A 22,549-nucleotide genomic window follows, 5' to 3' on the forward strand; every position below is an offset into this window, starting at 1 on the left:
AAGCTACGAAGCCGCACCGCTTGATGGATTGTCGGAGCATTACGGCTACCTCGCGGAGTAATCTGGGTCCTAAACTCCGTCCACTTCAGGTCCCAAAGTCAAACAAACACTGCAGCATCACTGAGAGTTAAAAACTGTCTAAATTCTTTCATCTTTAATAAAATGATCAGTGTTGCTGCTTTAACAGGTGTAACAATTAAGTTTAACATCCAGGCATCCATGAAAACAGGATTTATTAAATTTAATGGAGTTAGAAGTTAGCAGGAAGTTAGCTCGCTAGCTTCCACCTAAACATGATATGTCTCTCAACAGGTGATCCGGAAGATTTTTTTTTCATTTAAGCGCCCTTTCTCACTGTCCCTCTTCCCCTCTGTTTTTCTTTTCCTTCATCTTTCTTTCTCCCTTTCCTATCCCCCAGCCATGTCTGTCCCGTCTGTAACAACTGAAAATAAAATAAAATAAAATAAATAACAACACAAAAGGTCAATGAAATGGACCAATACAGCAAGGCCGTGATGGTCCACTTGATAAAGTAAATCTGTTGGGTATCTTTGTTGGCCTTCAGAAAACAATTCTGACGGCTAAAGAACTAAACGGGACACGCAAAAAAAACCAAACAAAACATGTAGATATAGCATGTTCTGACTGCGAGATTTCTGAAACATTCAAACGTACAGCTCTGCTATCACTTCCAACATAAATGAAGACAGGAAACTAAACAGCAGTGACGTTTGTAGGGTTACTGAAGTTGGGCTAGCTGCTATATAATGATGTGCTACGTGATCACTAGCTAACAACTATGTTAGCATAGCATAAACACAGTGAAGCTGGAGGATGATGCTAACTTTTTTCCACTCGATAAAAGTTAACGCGAGGGTTCCCGATTGTTAGGGACAAATGCAATCGCATGGCAGGATGCTGTAAACGGACCAAACTTCAGTCAGGAGAACAACTGAGATAATCCATCCACAATACCAGGTTAGTCATTAATATACTGCAACAACATGGGAATAGAGCAGCTGTGAGAGAATACAGCATTAATGAATCAATGGTACAGAAGTGGAGGAAGAATGAGTTGAGTAAAGTTTGACTTATCTGACTGTTTTGTTTCGCTTAATGCGCCTTATGGTCCAAAAAATATGGTAGCCTTTATCTGCTCACCCTTTTTCCAGCATCCTCCTCTGTTGCACCAACCCTCTGCATGTCCTCCTTCACTACATCCATGAACCTACTCTCAGCGCCTCGTCAGTTGAAAAGTTAGTTTTTGTTTAGTTTCATGAATCCAGACAAACGGGGACATAAACGTCCTTTTATTAAAGATCCAGTGAAATATACAAGCTTCCCTCGCGCCCCGCCAAAATGAACAATCAGACACAGCTGATGTTTTCTGTTTTTTTCTTAAACTGTATGTTACAATGAAAAAACTGGTTTCAGTCAGACTTTCAAGAAAGCAGCGACACATCTTCCCCCTCACACAGGATGTTTGAGACTGTTTTACTTTGAGTCATCAGACTTTTCAAAATAAAGGTTTACAGAATTTCTTTACCTGCTCACATCACCTGATACGACATACGGATGACACCCGTGGTTATTCAAACTTCACATCCCTGTCGATTCTTTTACAAATCATTGATGAATTTCCATGTGGATTCTCTTTTTTCAGTGCAGCCACTAGTTTTACTTTGTTTCTGTAAAATCAGCCGGCCAGTCTAAGGAGCCAGTCCAACAGGCCGAGAGACCGGACAACGACGCCCTGGCAACCTCTGGTCATTGTTCACCAGCCAACTGTAAGTGGTTGATGTAAAAGAAGGGCGCTACGCCACAAACCTCTCTGTGACTGCCTCCATCACCTGTAGTTTGCATATACGATGTTGACTCATCTGCAGACCAGAAAGACAGGGCGGTCGCCCTCAAAGTAAAAGTTGCATCTTCCATGCAAACTTCAGGCAACTGAGGCAATCTGCGACAGGCCAGAACAACCACGAGGAGGCTTTTGTTGCAGCACCATATTTCACCTAGCAACAGCCACAACCACTCACCAGCAGTCAGTGGTTGCTAGGAGGCCTGTGTGCTGACCTCTGACCCCAACCCTGTTGTATCAGATTTTATTCAGTGAATAAAATAATATTTTCCATGTTGCTTTCGGTCTCTGAGTTTCAGTTCATTTTCAGCTTTAAACTTTATTAAATTTAAGGTAAGTGAAGATTTACCGGGTGATGAAATGTTTCAGATATTTCAGTAGAAATTGAACATTTTATGAGCTTCAGAATTAGCCTGTCACACTAACGTGATTCATAATTATCAGAATTTTGTTTGAGGAAACAAAATATATATCTCTACAGTCATAAAAGCATTCACGACGATCAGGCCACAGATCGAATGGTTGCTCTTTAAATTTCTGCCAGTTTCAGTTCAACAGAGGTAAAAGTAACAAACACTTAAAGCATGCCAATTTTATTTGTCTGACATGTGTATCATATTAAAGCGCGGTGTTTACTTTAAGGCAACATGAAGCCGTGCTGATTTTAATAGAAACGAAGCCAATGGACGACCAGCGACTGCCTGAAAGGAAGAAAATCGTTCTGATGATGACTTGGCAAATTATCAGCATGAAAACATGAAACTGTATGCTATTTAAAATAAGTTGATTATTCATGACATTAATAAATCATGCAAACTGGGCCACCGGTTTCTGTTAAATGGTCAGTGGCTCACTCTGACAGTTTGAGGTCCTCTTGGCGGGCGGGGAGGCCCAGCAGATCACTTCGGTGCCGTTTCCCATCTGCTCTGCAGCTTCAGAGACACCGACTACAGATGGTTACTCAGCAAAATCCTCCGTCGGCTGAAGTTTGGCTCCAGTGGCGGACGTTTCAAGATCAACCGAGGTTGGCAGTGTTGTTTCTAAAGACAGAACTTTAAACTAATCTCAACACAACTTTACATCTGTTTGGTCCCTAATGGAAACACTTAGAACAAAGAGATATTACAGGCATGCTACCAGCTGTCGTTAGGAGCTGCTGGGTCGCGTTCCAGACGACTCCGTCGGAGCAAAGAGCTGCTCCGATGTCTAGGCTGCAGTATTCTAGTTTTTTTTTGTTTTTTTTTTTAAACACCTCAGCGGGACTCAGAGAGGACAGACATGAACGAGCACACAAACACGGCACCACCGAGTGTTTAAAGGGTGTCCAGACTGTGGTTTGACCTAAAGGTGACCTCCATTAGCTCCACACTACATACAGCAGCGAAACAACAGCCGCAGCGGCTCCTCCCCTCTATCTGTCCTCCAATTTGGGCGAGTCCACTGGCTCCTCGTCTTCGTCCTTGTCGTCTTTTGCGCCGATCAGCCGCTGGCGGGCGAAGTCTTCAAAGATGATGTCATCGTCGCTGAGGGAGGGAGAGTTTACGGAAGTTAAATCAGAGACGTTAACTTGGTTATATGACTTTTGGTTTGAAATAAGTAATATGGCATTTATTAAATGTTTGTTTCGTATCCGTGGATACCGGCGTTGGGAGCGTTATTTTTCTGTAACACGTCGCCGCACAACATCTTAGTTGCAATTAGTCGATATTTTACTGGTTAGCAACAAAAAGTTCTCAAACACTTTTGTGAATTCAACTTTCGTTTATGGACGTAATCACACCGAGACTCGTTTACAACGCATTTTTCGCTAAAATCAGCTGATATGAGATGGTGCCTGGTCCTGCCCAGTCGTGTTTCGAGAGTCTCTGCCTGGGACGGCTTTGTGTTCAGGTTGGTGGGCGAAGCAGCCTCAGACTGATAACTGCAGTTTGTGCCAGAGCGCAGTAACAGGTCCGGGCCTTCTCCAAATTTCATAAACATTTGTGAATATAATGAACATGAAATAAAAAAGTGAAAATAAAAATGATCCAAACTCCAAACATATAAAATGAGTCCTGTGAATTTTTTTCAAACTATGTTTACATATTTTTATTTTCAAACTTGGTCTTTCGACCCACTTTTATACGACAGAGCCACATTAAACAAGACTAAAGTGGAAATGAAGGTTTTCTTCTGCTCTGACAGCGACACAAGTGTATAAATCATCCAGTCTCTTTACTGTGACCATCGATATCCTCGCATCTGTCCGTTTCATTTTGTACCAACGCGCCCATCTCCCCAGTGTCTTCATCACCACGCTGTGTTTACGAGCTGAAAGAGCAGAGGATACAGCAGCCGCGCCACTTTTAAAACAACAACTTTAACCGATGTAAGAAAGCTAACGGGCCATGACCCGGCCCTGCCGTTTAACGATGAGTTTAATAATTACAGACGAAGCTGAAGACGAGGTGGAGACGGCAGAAGACGAGTGTTTCACCGCTTTTACGTCTTCTTCTCCCTGTACAGATGTCTGAGGTAACAAAGACAGGAAGTGGAAGTGGAAATATTCAGAAATAAAAACACCCAAAAGCTCCATTTTTTTAGGCTTTGGGAGTCGTGCAGAAACAAGTCGGAGTGGATCCTCTCCGCTTCAAACACCGAGTGAAGCTCAGTGAAGAAGAAGAGGCGGCCTCACTGTTCTGTATTTCATCTTTGCAGCTGGAGTCATTTCCTTTGTTGTTGCGTACGCATGAAATGATAATGAGTAAACTGCAGCGTCGGCTCACAGCGCTCGCGTTTGGCTCTGCTGGCAGCAGAACGAGTTTCCAGTTTAAAGCCCATTTCCTGCAGCTCCCACAGCAGCAGGCATTAAGACGCATTAAGACTGAAACTCTGGAGACGAGTCCATCACCGTTAATGCTGCAGCGGGCACAGAGGAAACCTGTCTGCTGTGAGGGTTATTGATGAGCCCCTAAACCAGAGCAGAGCCAATCAGAGTGAGGAGGAGAGGCCGCGGTGAGACGGGAAGACGGCTGCTTACTTTGTGTCAAACTCGATGAGGTTCGTGTCGACCGGAGCCTCGTCTGCAGCTGCGGAGGAGAGAGAGATCACAGTTACACACCTGTGCCGAGAGGAAAACTCTTGGTGCACACCGACTCGTTTAAAATCCACACACACACTCAGTCTGAGCCTGACACCGGTCGGGACGCGCCGACCTGTCAGACAGCCCCGTGGAGCTCCTGTGTGAGGAGCCAGCGCTTCGGCTTTGCGTCTGGAGCTCAGGTTTCCAGCTTTTCTCTGAGGGAGACCTGATGACTCCGAACAGCTCAGCTCTGGGTCTGTTCTCCACAACTAACCGCAAACAAGGAGGAAGAACTGCATCAGAGCCGTAAACACGGATTTACGTGGGTCTCCAGATGATTGGCGGAGCAGGAAGACCGAGACTGTGGGTAGGAGGGGGAGGAGCCAGATTAAAGACTCCAAATCCCAGTATCACACCAGTGCATTCAGTTACTAATAAAATATGCCTCTGACAGACGCCAGCTTCACTTAGTGCAGGAGTCACATGACACGCTGACCTCTGATGTGAGCGTGGATGGAGCCTGCAGCAGAGAGAGAGCCGTCCTCTTCCAGGTGGGTACACCTGGACAGGTGGCCAGTCTGACACAGGGCTAACACAGAGAGACAGACAACCACTCACACTCATACCTGTGGGCGGCAGCTATCTAACATAGTTATCTGTGGGAGGAAGCCAGAGTACCCGGAGAGAACCCACACAGACACGGGGAGAAAGGTCCCGCCCACACGCTGGACTCAAACTCAGGACCTTGCTGCTATGAGGCAACAGTGCTAACCACTGTTCCACCGTGCTGCCCGCAGAGAAAGATGAAAACCATGGCTCTGTGATCAGTCAGATCCAGCTAATGCAAAGAAAGCCCGGCTTTGTTAAACCTGACTCAGAGGATGTGCTGTGTCTGCTGGGCTGAACCTCCACATGTCTCCTGCATCTTTGCGACTGTCTGATCATCTCCGTATTTGCATTCGTCTTCTAAGCGTGTGTCCTGGTCACCGCTGCAGACCCTGCAGTTCTGCGTCGTCACCTCCCACTAGTGTCTCTATTTTACAGCCCTAACAGCTGCCATGTTGCTTTTGTAGAGCCTGCAGTGAGCGCTTTTAGAGGAGAAGAAGAGTGCCGATTTGTCAGCTGACTCCCCGGGAAAGAGATCAGCCTTAAATACCTGAAGATGAATCCACAGCAGTATATTATCAGTATATGGGCATCATGAATACATTACACTGAACATCAAATATTAATATGCATCATTACAAATGTCTGCTTTCGAGGTCAGATGACGCTCTGACCCTTTAAACCTGCAGCTGATAAAACCATGCGTTACATCATCCTTTAACTTCCTGTGTCTGTGAACCTCAGCAGGAACAGGAAGTGTCTCACCTTCCCTGTAGAACGACTCCTCTAAAGGCTTTGGGTGCATTAACGTGAAGGGCAGCTCGACCGAGACGTCACTGAAACGCAGATCATTGGTAACAACACCGACAATGCACAACTACTAAAAGCATTTATGAGCACGTCAGCACCGAGGTGTTCAATCTCAGTGTTTTCATCAATGCGAGAACATGAAAGGTTACCTCGCTGCCAGATCTCCAAGGAGCCTGAAATCAATAAAAAGAAAGAGTTTCAGCTTCAATACAAGAGCACAGAGGATTTATGATGAGTGCATCCCAACACTGTGGACATTTTTACATAACGAAATACCGATGCAGATTTTTTTTTATGGTCCATGCACAGTTTAATAGATTATCTCCAATTTGGGAATGGGAACTTCTGCCCTCTGTGGAAATCGTTTTTATCTAGTTGTGAAGCAGCAGAGAGGCCTGAACAGCAACGACTCGAGCTGAGCACCAAACACTGACGATTCTGCAGCTTTTTAAATCTTTTGGGCACCAGGTTAGCTCAGTGTGTTGATCGAGCGACCACATGATACACGGCATGAATAATAAGGCTGAAAAAGGTCATAAATAAATAAATCACATTTCTGTTTGTCACGAGCTGAGGGGTCTGATTCGTGGACAATATAACGTCAAGCTGAAACGCCACAGTCACATTCAAGGTCTGTGGGATGTCTGTGTATTCCACAGAGAGCAGAGCGTCACGCGACAGCGTGCAAAACAAAGATTAACGTCTGAGCTCAAGTTCAGCAGGCCACCAAAGGACTGCATTCAAATGAATTTTAACATTTAAAGCTCCTCTCGCACGATACTGACCCGCCACGAGACACAACCAGCTTCACTTTGACTTTGTAGGACACGATGATGCCGAGAATCTCCTTATTGGCTCCATCTCTTAACCTGCACAGCAGACAAAATATTCACACGTCACTCTGCTCGGCTGGCAGTGAAGGCGGCGTGAAGGTGGCCGGACTCACAGCGTGCTGGAGGCCAGGTTGGTGTCCTCGTGCTTCAGTTTTCCGTCCAGAGCGAGACCTCGTTTCTCACGATTGTTGGCCAGAAACGGAGTGAGGGTGAAAACTTTGCAGAAAGTCGAACTGGGAGCCACAACGTCACTGAGGAGAGGGAAATACAGAAGCTTCAGCTGATTTCACATTAGAGAGCTCATCAGCAGCCTCACAGTTTATTGCTTACTCCAACTTTTGATTCCTTAGTGTCAAATTTCATGGATGAAACTCACTCTGACTCCTCGGTGGCCACCGGACATTTGTACTGAGCCGTGTTGAACAGGCAGATGTCGGCGTACTGTCGCACTGTGGACACAAATATCAAATATCTGCGTTTAGGAGGACATGGAGATGTGGAGACGTGGAGGCACACACAGGAAGCAGCGCCCTGATTTACCTGAGATCTTCATCTTCTTCACAGTCTTGTTGGTGTTGTTGGTGACATGAACGTTGACGCTGATTGGCTCGCCATGGTAATAGATCTGAGACACAACAGACAGATGACCTCACGGCTCACGACAACCTTTATAACACTCACCTGGTTAAATCGTATTATGGCTTAAAATTTGCGTTATTAGGGGCGTGGCCTCCCTGCCGGCAGGTGGATGGTGACACCTGGACCTCTGCACCATGTTTGTGCTGATGGTGGTTGAACTGAGTGTATCTGTCCCTCAAGTGTTACCTCCTTGTCCAGCGAGGCCTCCAGGTGCAGCGGTTTGTCCGACATCAGGAACTGTCTGGTGGTTTCTGCCGTCGGCTGAGGGCCGGGTTTCTCTGGAGCGTACTGAACCTTCCTGATCACCAGACGCACAGAGTTCCTGCAGCAACACAACATAGCTCAGACATTTCTTTCAGAGTGGATGCGTCCCAAATCATTCTAAGTCAGTGAGGTGTTCACTGGTACGTGTGTGTGTGGGCAGGAGCGCTTTCAGTTTCATTCATAATTCACGTCTTTGTTGTGCCGCTCGACCGGACTGCGGCTAACTCACGTTTACCTTTTGTGGATCTTTTCTTCAACGTTTTCGGCACAGAAAGCTTTCACCTCAAAGTCGACTCCGCAGGCCTGAGGACACACCACAGCGAGACACGTCTTCAGATTCATTTAAATCCAGACACGTTTCCACCTGTGAAAGGAACTTCAAACCCAGAAGGTCTGCACGGCGGCACGAATCGAGCACAAAGCAAAAGAAAATGACAGCGGACGTCGTGGCTTTACCTTCCCGGTGTCCTCCGGTCCCGGCTGCAGGGTGACGGAGCACGGCAGGTTCAGAGGAATCTGAAAAGATGTGAAATATTCAAAACATCTGAAACATTTATGGCACAGGGCAGAGAGTGAGGATACTGCTGGTTTCCGCTCTGCCGTCGCTTCTCTTTGTTTTTCTGCATTTTCTGTTTTTGAACTCCGAGACCAAAAAGTTCCTCCTCTGGGTTTGTGAGACGAGAACATCTGTGAGGACGGGAAGCCCCCCCACGCTGGACACATGACTCACTGAGGCTTGATGGATGATGTTATATGATAAAGCATCATGCATGAGGCAGCTTTTTGCTGTTTTTTTTTCCAAACTAATTGAATCATTTATTTATTCATATCTCAACGAACAGTTTCATCTGCCATTATTTTCCATTAATGGATACATTTCCATTAAGTCCAGGATCCTGTTTAGATGGATCTTTGTCAAATTTCCATGTAATTTCTCACAAATTGTTCAGAATGATGCAAAGATGAATTAAGACTTCAAACATGGAGCCTGTCAGCTCGGCACCAATAATGCTGGAGTCGGTGCAGCACGCCGAGGAAAGAAAAAAAAAGATCATTAGAAAAGTCTTAATATTAACGAGCTCCTTGGAAAGGCCACGGCACAAACATGTTCCACCTGACAACCACTGCCTGTTGGTGAAACATGTGAAGGCACGTGTCTGTTCACGCATGTTTTTACTGTCAGTTGCATGAAATCGGTATCAGTCTGGTCCAACAGTGATGACTGTGGCTGCAGGCAGGGTGTCGTGATCGCCTGTAGTTTGTATGGAAGACGCCGACTTGTCTGCAAACTCGCCATGGACTCTCCGAGCTGTAGTAATTGTTGCAGTAGTTGGAGTAATTGTAGTAGTTGCAAATTTGCCTTCAAAATAAAAGCCTTTTGAAATGTGTTGGCTGCAGCGGGAAGTTTCACCATGGCTCGGGGAGTCAATGGGGTGTTTGCAAACTGCGAGAAACCATGGCAACCAGCATCATCCTTGTGATGGAAAACACCCAGCGACAGCCAGCAACCTCAGCACCAACCGGTCGGGGAATAATCATCTCCCCTAGCGACCGGAGGCTGCCAGGAGGCTGGTGTGCCTGGGTCCAGCACCTCTGTGGAGGAATAAAAGCTAATGAACGATGCCTCCGTACCTCGAAGGTGAACGGGTAGGCGTGTTCTCCCAGTTTTTTAATCAGACGTTCCTGAAGACGAGTCAGAGTCTTCTTCTCTTCGGTCATCGGAGGAAACGCCTGGATGTTTGTCACAAACAGGTCCTTCCGGAACGTCAACCCAAGGACGTCCAAATCCTCGCGACCATAACGGAACGCACACGTCAGAGTCACGAACACTGATGAGGCAAGAACAAAGACAATCAGTGATGGATTTACTGAAGCTGATTAACAGAAAACCGAAACATGTTGCACATTAATGTGAGACGCTCTCTTCCTGCTCGTTTTCAACATCACTCATAGTTTTTACGTGAGCCCAAAGTGAAGCAGCGTGCTCTGATGACACCAGCCAGTGAGGTTTCTGGGTAATCGCTCACATCCACAGCTGCAGTGATTTCTCTGAGCAGCAGCTCAGCTTTCAGCTTTCCCGCACTCAGGCTTCTCACCTTTCCTCTCCTTCAGGTACTCCGGGTCGATCAGAACGACGCCGTCTGCAAGGAGAAAACAAGAAAATGCTTTTGCTTCAAAAATCAACTTAAATTTAAATGTGAGTGAAGCTCCGGGATCGAACCACCGACTGAACAAGATCTCACCAACGGGCTCCACCCGATCCACGTGGTCCACGAAGTCTCTCTTCCCCAGGTAGACGGTGAGCTGAGGGAGGAAGAGCTGCTGTTAATCAGCCTGAAAGTGTCGCTGCTGTTTCGGGCATCAGCAAACTCTCACACCTGCACTGTGCTAAAGGAGGACTCACCTTTCCATTGGGGCTGGCTTTCTTAAACACTCTGCAGACAGAGAGAAGAGCACAGGTCACACTGTTTGTGTTTATCATACTTTTAAATAAAACTGTCCAAGAAAAGTCTGGAAACAGTGAAACAGAGCGCGCCACACTTCAGGAATAACGTTTAAATTGTTTGAATTTCTTCTGTTTTAGCAGCAGAAGTGATTTCTCACATGACCCCTGCCTGTAAAACGCTCCTGGAAGTATTAAAACTGCCCAGAAAACTCAGACTACCCAAGCTGAGCGAGTCCAGGTGTGCTGCCAGATGTTGGTGTTGATGTATTTTGGGCTTCGTGAAGCTCGTGTTGCTCCTAACCCCGCAGATGTGCTCCAGTCCTGAGCTGCGTTCACTGCTGCTGGTCCTCCGAAGGCCAGTGTTGGGGAGTAACAGAATACATGTGCCGGCATTACGTTACCGTTTAAAAAGGTGCTATCCAGAATACAGTTACTTTGTTGAAATAAAGGGATTACACAGCGGTCACTTCCTGTGTCATATGTTACGCTGTCACCGCTCTATTTTTGGTAATTCCACGCCGGTGGAAACCCAAACAAAACACGCATTAAGAGGCTCTAATGCCTGTGTCTCACTCTCACGGCCCATGTCACCTCTACTGCAGCCGCATAAGAACGTGACGAAATATTTTTGAAAATTATTATTCAAAAAATAATTTAATATGAAATCAATAGGCAGAGTGTTACAGGCTTAGCCCTAAAGAATGTAGACATTTTAAAAGTAACCTTCCCAACACTGTCTGACACGTTGCTGGACTCCGGTCTCCATCTCTTTTCTTTTTCTGACTGAGTGAAACTGAAGGTGGCAGGAGGCGTCCTGCCTGCACCCGGCAGAGCCTCGGGAAGGCCCCGGTCTCCACACAGGACCCAAACATCACAAACATCATCTTCATTATGAGAACCCCAAAATGTTGATTCTGTTCATGTGGACGCAGCATTTTCAGCAGAGACTCAAACCTCAGTCACAGTGACACTACCCACTGAATGAACAGTGGCAGTCCAAACGTACTGTTTATAAGGTTGGAAACCTGAAAACATCCAGATGAACAGAATCAACCTTTTGGGATTTCCTTACCTGGATGACTGAGCATGCATCATCATATTCATTATTAGAAGCTACTTTGCGCCTGTTTTGTGTATCATGTCAGAGCAGAGCGATGATGAGCACCAGGCTGTGACCAGCAGAGCTCTCATCGTGTCCACAGCTGTGCAGATTTTTGCGCTGAGAGCGAAGCAAGAAGAAAATCTGAACATGTTGAAAGAGTAAGTCTGGCTTCAGCCGGGCTGTGAGTGTCGGAGCACTCACCGGATGGTGTCTGATGTTTGCTGGGACTCTGCACAGTCACATATTACAGAGGGTGTGCCATCAGCAGCTTCCTCTCTGCATCTCTGTCTAATGCTGCCCGACAGCATGACCCCCCCTCCTCCCCCCACGTTAATGTTGTCATAAATTAGCTGCTGTGGCTCCATTAGCTTTCAGCTTCCTCCTGAGTGGCTCTTCATCAATCAGCAGCATCGGGACGCCGTTTTTAGCCGGAAACCGGAGGGACTCCTGGGAGCTGCCCACTGCACGATCACCTGCTCACCACACTCTCTGCAATTAGGCCAATTAAACTTTAACACGGAGCAGCTCTGCCATCTGAAATCACAAATCAGGCTGAGCGGCTGGAGGTAAAACACCGGCTCCGTGACGGCGACAGCAGAGACGTTTATCAACCTAGGTTGCTTAAACTTGATCTCTTCTTGATTTTTAATCACAGCTGAGCGAACGTGTCGGCTTCAGACGGCCGCAGGGACAAAACACGACATCCTCACAAGCCGCTGTGCTAAACACTGGACATATAAATGCTGGTGTTTGTGTGAAATGAGAGAAAAGATGCTGAAAGCTTCGGTAACAGGAAGTGAGCGTCTGAGAGAGTGTAAACACGATTAAAGATTCATTGAAAGAGAGCAGAGCTGAATCTTCAGAGCCGAGGATGCGGTTAGAGCTTCATCGCACAGACGTGAATCAGTGCAGGGTTACAGCACGAGAGGGGCTCACATTTCATCTGAACACGAGTAACGACTTTATCACATCAAAGACGCCAAGACAGCTCAGAGACAACCGAGAAGTCAGAGCAAATATTATTAAATTTTTCCTCTTTTCGCTCTCAGGGTCCAAAGCTGCTGCCACACAGTGAAGCACCTGGACAGGTACACCTGTTTAGAACCGAACAACAAGCTGAAATCAAAGACGTCACGTGTGGCAAAACACCTGATGTGGGTTCTGACGTCTTCCTGCTCTTTCCTGTTTTCACGCCACTGCTCAGGTTCACCCAAAGTGACGCCAGTCCCTCTGAGGCTCGTTCACACCTGAATAAACACACTTCCTGTGTAAGAGAGTGATGTGCGTGACTGCACACCCCAAACGCTCTGATGCATCATCATTGCTCCTTGTTGTTGGTTTTATTGTTGTTATCACTCAAACTGATGTTTGTTTTTAATCAATAATCCTGAATATTGATGAATATTGATGCGTACAGAGACATTTCTGTCACAATAAAAAACTTGGATCCTTCAATGCAACCGTCTGTTGGAATAACTTTCACGGATTCATTTGCTATTTTTCTGTATCAGGAATAAGTTTGGTACCTTTGAGATTTTCTCACACTTCTTGGTTCGCTCGAGGTTTGTGCAGGTGAAGCAGCAGCGCCACTGATCGATCGGCCGCTCTGACACAGGGGGAACGCTAACTGCCCGATCGATGCCTGATTGTTGTGTCAGCTCTGCAGCAGCAGACGGCCGATGATTGAAGACTCCCTCGATACCCAAACTGCAGCAAAGACTCAAACCGGCATTTCTCGCCTCCTCAGATGTACGACCGCCGGGTTTCTCTAACTGGAGTGTGACCACCGAGCTGCACCTTCGTTCTGGCCCTCGACCGGCTCAGGATTAAAGTCGGACCTGGTTCTGCTGGGCTCAGGAACATGAATGAAAACCACCAGCATGAACATGTGAAGATCAGCCTCGGCCACGCACAGGAACAAGATCCAGGAAGTCCGTCGCCTCCTCTGAGCCTGAGCCGGTTTCAGATTATATCCGGAGATCACAGATGTCTCTGGGCTGCAGAGGGGAGGGACGTCCCGCGTTTATCAGTGCTTACCTCATGGCACCGGAAACACGGGAATCCAACAGAAACATCTGGCAGCCATTACAAACATCTGGAGCTTCAAACAGTTGTGAGCACAGTGTGAAAATTTAACCCACTGTGGGGAAATAAAGAGACATTTTCAGTGTCCTGACTCACACACCTGAACGATTGTGGAAATCAGTCACCGAAGACGTTTCACCAAGAACCGAAGAGGAACCAGCAGTGCGGTAACATTTTAAAGCTGCTTTGGTCTCATTTAGTCAAAATCAACCCAGACCATCTGGAGCTTTCCCACAGACACCACGGAGGAGCAGCGTTTACACGAGCAGCCAGTTCAAACAGAAACCCTTTATTCCATTTTCTATTAAACATGAAACTCTGTGAAAAGCAGGCTGGAACCTGCAGCTCTCAGAGTCCCGTTACTTTCTCAGGTGATTTTTTGTTTGTTCCATGTGTTAAAAACTGGGAAAAGCTCCTGGAGGCTCCGTGAATCAGCTGACTCCTCAGGTCCTCCTGCCAACTTTAGCTTTGACTTTAAAATCCCCGTAATTACTTTTAGGGCCTGGCATAGCCTGACTGCAGCATTAATCAATGAGCTGCTGATCACACTTACTGCTGACAGCTTTATTGCTACAGCACCTTTTAACATTGAGCGAAATCTAAATGCTTTATATAAAACTAAATGAGCAGATATAAAATAAAGACGATGCCACGAGAACTGAAATCCAGCCCGTTGTTTGTTTTTTAAAGCCGGTCCTCACTGCAGTTAAAGTACTAATACCACGAAAATACACCAACCAAAAGTAAAAGAGGAAATATCCGGTAAGAGTCAAGCTGAAGGAACGCAGTGGTCACTCAAACAACCACAGGATGCAGAAGAGCATCTCTGAGGCCACAGCAGCAGCAGAAGACCACACCGCTGCTGCTCAGCTCAGCACAGGAAACTCAGGCTAACGTTCACACAGACTCACAAAGCTGGACCATAGAAGGTGGAAAAACACGTCCTGGTCTGATGAGCGTCGATTTGCATCTGCGTTCAGCTGCTGCAGGTGTGACCGTCTCAGCGCTCAGATCTCCTCACACAGGCTTCCTGAACGATCCGTTCGATGCACTCAGAGCAGGGACGGGAGATTCTCATCACGGATGCAGACGGAAAATCTGCAGCAGCTGTGTGCTGATGTCACAATGATGTCATAACCATGTGGACCAAAATCCCCTAACAGAACGTGTCAGAGCAGGTACAGCAGAGCTCTGCGTGGAACAGCACCTTTTCATTTCCTCCCTCCTGATGTGTACAGCGGTCGTATGTGAATATTAAACGAGTCACAAACAAACCTGAGAGCGTGACGTGGCTCAGTCCTGTCCACTTACGCTCCACACAAACACTCAAACAGATTCTGGGACTGACGCTGCTTCCTGTGAAAAACTCCTCAGAGAGTCTCCAGAGCTGCTCTGTATGTCTGACTGATCAGCAGAGCTCGTTAATATTCTCCCGACGCGACTCATTCAGATCATTGAGCCCGAAAACAGAAACACACTCAGACACAAGACGACGGCAACCGCAGCGCAGAAACGCTCCGCCGCCACATTCACCATCAGAATGAACTGAAACACGTTTCTGCACGTCTCCTTTATTAGAGCTTCGTTTTACTGCGAGTCACAAACTGAGAGAAAAGGACGTGTGTGTGCGTGTGCGCGCGCGCGCGCCTGTGTCAGATGACCAACAGTCAGAGAGGCAGAGGCTGAGCGTCCATCAGCAGCCGCTGTGTCGCTACGTCCTCCGTACTCAGAAAGGACTTCATGTCACAGGACGGTGACCCTTTAACGTCTCAGCCAATCCGGGCTCTGATGGCGGGTGCAGAAGTCTAAGCAGACCTTTAAGGTGGTTTAGAGGAGGACTGCTCTGAAGTGCAGGCAGATATACGCAAGCAGCTGTTTGAAGAAGACACCTGATCTCAGCCCAGACTCTCTCAGACAAATATTAAGAGATATATGCAAAAAAACACACAGCTATGTTATACCAGCAACTGACTAAAGATGTGCAGGAACCAAAGCCGCTCCTCATCAATAAGCCAAAAAGTCCCTGTTGCATCTGAGCATGCTCAGTTTGGCCTGAAATACAGTACAGTGCAAAGGTTTTAGGCAGGTGTGAAAAAATGCTGTAAACAAAGAATGGTTTCAGAAATATAAATGATTGTTTATTGGCCCCAGATGTATTCTGCCTTTGGGGTCAACGACCCCAAACACAAAGCCAAAGTCATTAAGAACTATCTTCAGCATGAAGAAGAACAACAAGTACTGGAAGTGATGGTACGGCTCCCACAGAGCCCTGATCTCAACATCATGGAGTGTGTCTGGGATTACAAGAAGAGACAGAAGGATGTGAGGAAGCCGACATCCACAGAAGATCTTTGCTTAGTTCTCTGAGACGTTTGGAACAACCTACCAGCCGAGTTCCTTCAAAAACTGTGTGCAAGTGGACCTAGAAGAAGGCAAAGGGTGCTCACACCAAATACTGATTTCTCTTTTGTTTATTCACTGCATTTTGTTGATGGATGAGAATAAATGATAAATGAAAACTTTTATTTTGTTTACAGCATTTTTCTTCACCTCCCTAAAACCTTTGCACAGTGCTGTAGATTAAAGAGGTGGTGCTGCCAGTGCATCATGGCAGCTCTGTCACTGAGGACACACTTGCAGGGTGAGTAGCACTGATGAGTTACAGGATGCACACTGTCCACATCCATGAAAAAAGACAAATAAGACACATAAGACGAAAGAGTGCTGCCGTCTCAGACCAGCTAAAGAAATGTGTCATCACGTCACAAGACCCTAACAGTTCCAAAAACACCCCAAAGCTAAGCTTAGCCAGCAAGTCCACAAGGAGACCCGAGGCAATCATGCAGCGCTTACACAGCTGATGGATAAAAGACCAGGACTCCATCCCTGTGGGACGCTGGCATCGATCATGAAGGGGGCAAAAAGTACCAGAACCAACATCAGAACCTGAATGATGATGTCATACCCCACCAGCTGTAAGATGAGCTAAAGAACCTCATCCAGGACTCCCGACCTCCACCCTCGGTCTGAGGAGAAACCTGCTGTTGGTACTTGCCTGGTTTCAACAGCATCACGGTAGCTAACAGGCTCAGGTGTATTACAGTACTACTCACCTGGTTTGAAGTTCTGAAGACATTCTGGCTATGAGCTAATATTTTAGAGTGGATAGGATAACGGGTTGTTTTCAGTCTGTTATGAAAGCCTGTGTGAAAGATTCACTGTGGTTATGTCACATCGTGATCGTGACATGCAGCAGTGATAAACCTGCACGCCACTTTCAGGTGCGTCTGCTCGTCATCGCCATTAAATGATTAACGTTTTCATCACACGTGGTTATATTTCATCCTGATGGGTTTTATAGCCAGCACTCAACTTTAACTGGACAGCTTTGCTGCGAGGAATGTGGCACGCGTGCAGGGTATTTTCCCAGCGCTGTGCTTGTGTATATGTGTTTAATTCACCTGCCAGTAGGGGGCAGAATGAGCAGTCTGTGCTACATTAGCACCAGTTTTGCAGAAGCAGTGTGGAGCAGTGGGGGAAATCACTGCACCTGCAGCGTGCTCAGTTCGTCTATTTCATCTGGTGAAGTGTTTCTGCGACACTGCTGAGGTCTGCGGGGTGGAGCGCACTCAGCTGGAAGATTTCTTCGTGCTGCTCACATAAAGCAGGAAACGGAGGCTTTGGGCCGACTTTCTGCTGCTGTCTATGCTACGAGGGTCGCCGCAGCTTTAACCTCAGACTGTGAGCAGCTTGGAAGCAGCTGAAGCTTCCTTTATTACCTCCTTTAGTAAAGGATGCATCACAGTTTCCTTTATGAAAGGAAAGGAGATGATGGCATCCCACAATTCACAGCAACGACCCATCAGACCTTAAAGGAAAACAAACAGGCCATCATGTGACTTACTGCTGAGTTTTCCACCCGATGACGGCCATCTTTGAGTGACCACAGGTGAGCTCTCATCGTGTTACTGTGTGCACACCGTCTGTACACAGCAACCAATGAGAGCACAGCAGGTATCTGAGAGGAGCTTTTTGTAGTCCATCCGCAGGACTTTGTAGTTTCACAGCAGCAGAGCCTGCAAGCCACAGCTGATTCTCAGAGTGCCGCAGTCCTCCTCTTCAAGTCCTCGTAAACAGTCCTTCACATCTTTACTTCCCTTCCACTGAGGTCAAGGAAATGTGATTAGAGAAGATGCAGGAGGTCATTTTTTCACTATTTAACCACAAATCAAGACTCATCTGCTTTCTGCAACAAGAACTGAAGCCGCTGAACGTTTGCACTAGTCTGTGGAAACTCAGGGAGGTTCAGTTGGTTCCTGCAAGCGTGAAGCACCATGCTTCACATTTAAATTCAGTCCAAATGGGTACAGGAGCCAGTCTGTGCACCACGGTGGATTTTAAACACAGCTCCATTTTCAGGCGCACAGACTAACAAAATTTCCAACTTTTATGATATTTTCATTGGGTGAAAGTGTTTTGCAGTCAACAGCAGGACACTGCCACATGCCACACTTCCTCGTTCAGCTGCTTGCTGTTTGTGGGTCTCTGCCTTCAGCTTTAGTATTTAAGAGCAAACAAGTTCAACACTTAACCTGCTTAAATTCTCGTGGAATAACGAGGGAACAGGCCTCGCTCGCTGATCAAAGTGCTCCTTCATCAACCGTCCAAGTACGTTTGGAGAACTGTGTATAAACCCTACACAGGAACAAAATAAGAAACACGTGTGTCCTGAGTGCAACACTAAAGCCTCTGACCGGTCCTCACCGTGTACCGCCACGAGGAGCCTTCACACACGTCACTGTCTGCTTTGGTGCTCGTACTCGTGAAACAGCCTCAGGGCATCAAGGGTGGTGATTTGGGAAAGCCAAGTATCCCAGAATGCATTTCACACAAAACAGCAAGCAGCAGTGGCAACAGCAGCAAAGCTGGAACCTGGAGTAAACTTTCAGAATGCTACTGTTGTTGTGCCACAAAAGTCAGTTTTAAGATATTTTGGGGGAGAATTTAGTTGTTTAGGCTTCATATGTGTGGGACTCATCACAGGTTTGAGTCGACTGATCAAAATATTACCAAACTGAAAACTCCAGGGATGTTTTTTCACCCTTTTCTTGGACGTCTCTGCGTCTCTGGGTCTGACGCACATATTGCTGCATCTCGACCTGATCGCACACCTGAAGAATGTCCTGACATATTTTAAGCCGCACACTTTGTCATTGTTTGTCTCTTGTAAGCGTTGGAGAGACGATGACTCAGTAGTCATTCCTGTTATAGTTCTCTGAAGTGCGTCGCCAGGGGCGTACGCATAGTTGGTCTCTGCAGATTGGTCAGGCAGGCGTGAAGACATCCACACCAATCATCAGCTCACCATCTCATGAAGAAATTTACATCACTAGCAGATTCGCAGACACGGAAAATGTCTTGACAAGCACACACCCACATGGTGGTCCTTCCATGAAGCTACACCATTAGTATGCATGAGCTGCCTCGTTGGGGACGACTTCCCCGTGTTATGGTGTCATTGGTGGGACCCAGTCTCATTGCCCCATCTAGGAAAGGGGCTCGTCAGTGAGAGCCTAGTTTTTGAGCCTTTACCCTCGTATGAGTCCTCCATCGCCACAGGCTTTCAGCACACTGGTGGAGGATTATGGATCGGAACACCAGCTGGTCAAATTGTCTCTAGTCTCCAAAATATTTAATTTGGTCAAAGTCCCAGCGAAGTCCGGACACTGAGGAACCCTGAGTTCTCAGTCTGATACTGGGAATGCAAATGTGTGATTCTTCATTGATAAGCATCATCTGTGGGACAAATAAGCTGATGTTTTGATCCAGCTTCCTGTTAGTAGGCTCTTTCATGCTTCGCCTAACCTGAGATTGTGAAGTTCCTCTGGTGGATGTAACAAGGAGTCAAAGAGCAAGTCAGCTGACACCGACTATAATGGACTGACAAAGCTCTGGATTTTAAACCCAAACCTGCGGTTCCTCTGACGTCCAGCAGAGGCAGCAGTGAGTCCACCTCACAGACGTTACAGCGAAGAGAACCTGTTTCCAGCCTGATACACAAACTGTTCGGTCTCTGTGGATCATTTCTGCTTCATAACACTTGTACGTTCCGGGAGTCTTTTAATAACGCAGCTGGATTAAAGTTTGTATTATTAGGGGCGTGGCCTCTCTGACTAACAGGTGGATGGTGACACAGGCGACTGTAGCTGCTAGCTGGCTGCTAGAGTTCACCTAAGCTAACTCGAGTCCCTGCACTGGACCTCCAGACTGTTGCTGTCGGAGCCTTTTGGAACATTTTTAATGGCATTATCTGACCAATAACATGGCTGCTGTGAGGATGTTGATTCGATGTTACTGATCAGCAGGTGTTCATTAAAGCTGGTGGAGAGGTGAAACATGGGCTCAGAACCCCTGAAACCTCTTAGCACAGATCCAGAACTTGTCCTAGATCCCAGTAAATCAGTCACGCTCTCCTGACAGAAACATGAGGTGTGCTTTCTGTGGTGATACTGGAGTGATAACAGGTGTGTTAGGAGGCTGCAGGTGTGCTGGTTTATCAGCAGGAGAGAGCTGTTCACATCCTGTTTGGACTTTTGTATTTCAGTCTTTGGGTTTGGGCCGTTTCTTTCAGGAGAAGTTTGTCATTTTGATTGTGACCGTCACAAAGATGCACAGAGAGCGCCGGCCTGTCTGAACATGGTCACACCCTGACGTGTACCTGTTATCGCCACAGTCTAGGATCAAATATTTCAACTAATAAAAACTCAAAACAGCCTCTTCTGATTTGGCCTCCTGACACAAAGTTAAACATTTTCCTGTTTTTTCTCTGAATGTTTTAGTTTTGCAGCTCTGTGACTGCATTTCTCTGTCGTGCACTCAGAGTAACAGCGGCTGTAAAACACGAGCTCGCCTTTAAACCCTCTACATGACGCGTGAACGCATCAGAGCGACACACGCTTATTCTTACAGACTTTTACTACAGTATCACTACAAGTACTGGTAGTGATATTTTTCTCTGGGAATCTTGTTTCTTTCACAAAGATGGGTTTCCCTCCATGTTTCCTGTGTGTCTGACTGTCAAAATAAAAGACAGAAAAGCCACAGGCAAACACAGCAAACCTGTCAGTGCCATCGAGACGTCACACTCCTCGAGGTTCGGACATAATGTTATGTAACATTACAGCAACACACACACACATCTCCTCCTAACGGATCGATCTGTGTGACACACATTTATCAGGGTGCATTACTGCACGCACCCATTAAATCTTACCTTGTTCCTTTATCTCCCATCCCGACGATGTCGACAGCAGCCGGACGGAGAGATGATGGAGGAGGATGGAGGGATGCCGTCACCGTGGAAACTGAGGGCAGGATATCTCTCTCTCTCTCGCTCTTTCTCTCTCAGGAAGCCGTTGTCATGCCATCAGAGTCTCCTCAGCAGGAGGAAAAACCTCCATCTGAGCTGCGACTGAACGAAGGACTGACTGAATCCACCACCCCGCCCCTCCTCCTCCTCTTTAACTCGCCTCCTCCTCCTTCCTTCCTTCCTCTCAGCGCCTGGCATGCTCTCCCCTCTCTCTTCTGTCAGACTCATTAGCAGTAAAACGTGTTAAACCAGGAGACACCCAGAGGACAGATTATATTTCTGTCTGACAGGAGCATCACACTGACAGCTGGACTCTGACCTCCACCCTCCTTCCATCTGTCCTTCATTAAATAAATATTTCTTTCCTCTAAATTTGGACACTTTTCCAGGCTTGAATCTTTACAGCCCGAGGAGGGAAGCCGACCAGAGAGCAAAGAAAGTCACTGTCGTTCTAATTGCTTGCTATGAACATTCACTGCCAGCTGCGCATCACTGCGTTTAAATTCAGCTGTTTGCTTAATCCAACCCTCAGTACGGATTCTTAAACATGTTTACATCTCATCATCAGTGACTCCTTACAACCAGTCGCCCCCTGCTGGACATTGAGTGCAGGTGTTTAGGCAGTGTTGTGCTCGGGTTCAGTCACATCAGTGTGAAGCAGTTCAGGTTTATCTCTCATCATGCTTTATAAATGTATGGGTACGCACCACAAGCCCCTGCGTGAGGCCCACTGTTTTTATTTGTTCACATTAATGTGGCCATCCGTCTTTAAGTAGATGAGCGCTGTTTTTCGACACTTTATATTTGCGTTCTGCAGTTCCCCCATCTGCCTCCACCCTGCCGCTCTTGGCTCGCGAGTGATGGAAGTTTTTAGTTTGTCCAGAATGGGAAGGGCGTCTGTTTCAGGGGCCTCGGGATTTCATGGATCCAGCTTTCCTTGGGGTGGTTCACAACTGAGAGCATAAGCAAAGCTGTTGAATTAGCCATTGGTCGACATCCTTAGCCTCACCTGTGACTAAAGCTATGGGTACTCAGACCTAGTTTCAAAGAGCAGAGTTAACCCCAAGGTAGTATTCAACACTGTTAGTAGTATTGTTGCCCCTGCTCCACCTGCTGTCCCAATTTCATCGATTGAAGATTGTGAAAACTTTCTTTCTTTGTTGAAAAAGTCAGCAATGTGAGGAACAATATCTCTCCTTCTGTGCCTCTGTTGTCAGCTCCAACTCAACCTGGGCCTGTTATTTTAGAAAGGTTTTTACCTCTGTCCTTACCTGAGCTGGTCAAATTAGTTAATTCGATGAAAGCGTCCTCCTGCTCTCTTGATATTTTACCTGGATCTTTGTTTAAAAATGTCTTTCAGTCTATCGGTCCCTGTGTGCTTACAATTATCAATAGTTCATTGGTTTCTGGTCAGGTCCTGGTTATTGTAAGAATGCTGTCATTCACCCACTGTTAAAAAAAACCCCAAGCTTC

The 22,549-nt window shown here is 46.7% G+C and overlaps 1 protein-coding gene across 5 annotated transcripts; it reads right to left on the reverse strand.

Annotated features, from left to right (window-relative positions):
* Nucleotides 1-1,292: 1,292 nt before the first annotated feature.
* arrb1 (arrestin, beta 1) lies at nt 1,293-21,208 on the reverse strand. Of its 5 annotated transcripts, none has more exons than XR_004199008.2 (17): nt 14,619-14,769; nt 10,479-10,509; nt 10,318-10,378; nt 10,171-10,215; nt 9,707-9,903; nt 8,531-8,590; nt 8,310-8,377; nt 7,997-8,132; nt 7,712-7,796; nt 7,548-7,620; nt 7,285-7,422; nt 7,124-7,207; nt 6,488-6,511; nt 6,294-6,364; nt 4,881-4,929; nt 2,988-3,384; nt 1,293-2,901 (listed from the first exon to the last, which is right to left on the reverse strand). XR_004199008.2 is itself a non-coding variant. In XM_031732163.2 (16 exons), the coding sequence occupies exons 1-16, from the start codon at nt 20,998-21,000 to the stop codon at nt 3,273-3,275; spliced, it is 1,254 nt and encodes a 417-aa protein (XP_031588023.1). In that variant the 5' UTR covers nt 21,001-21,208; the 3' UTR covers nt 1,293-3,272. The 5 variants fall into 5 exon arrangements, 3 of the variants coding, with proteins under 3 accessions (XP_031588023.1, XP_031588022.2, XP_031588025.2); XR_004199009.2 differs by having other exon boundaries at nt 1,293-2,562; nt 2,716-3,384; XM_031732163.2 differs by lacking the exon at nt 14,619-14,769 and adding an exon at nt 20,981-21,208 and having other exon boundaries at nt 1,293-3,384.
* Nucleotides 21,209-22,549: the final 1,341 nt, after the last annotated feature.

This window comes from Oreochromis aureus, linkage group 14, assembly GCF_013358895.1.
Source record: "Oreochromis aureus strain Israel breed Guangdong linkage group 14, ZZ_aureus, whole genome shotgun sequence".
NCBI lineage: Eukaryota > Metazoa > Chordata > Actinopteri > Cichliformes > Cichlidae > Oreochromis > Oreochromis aureus.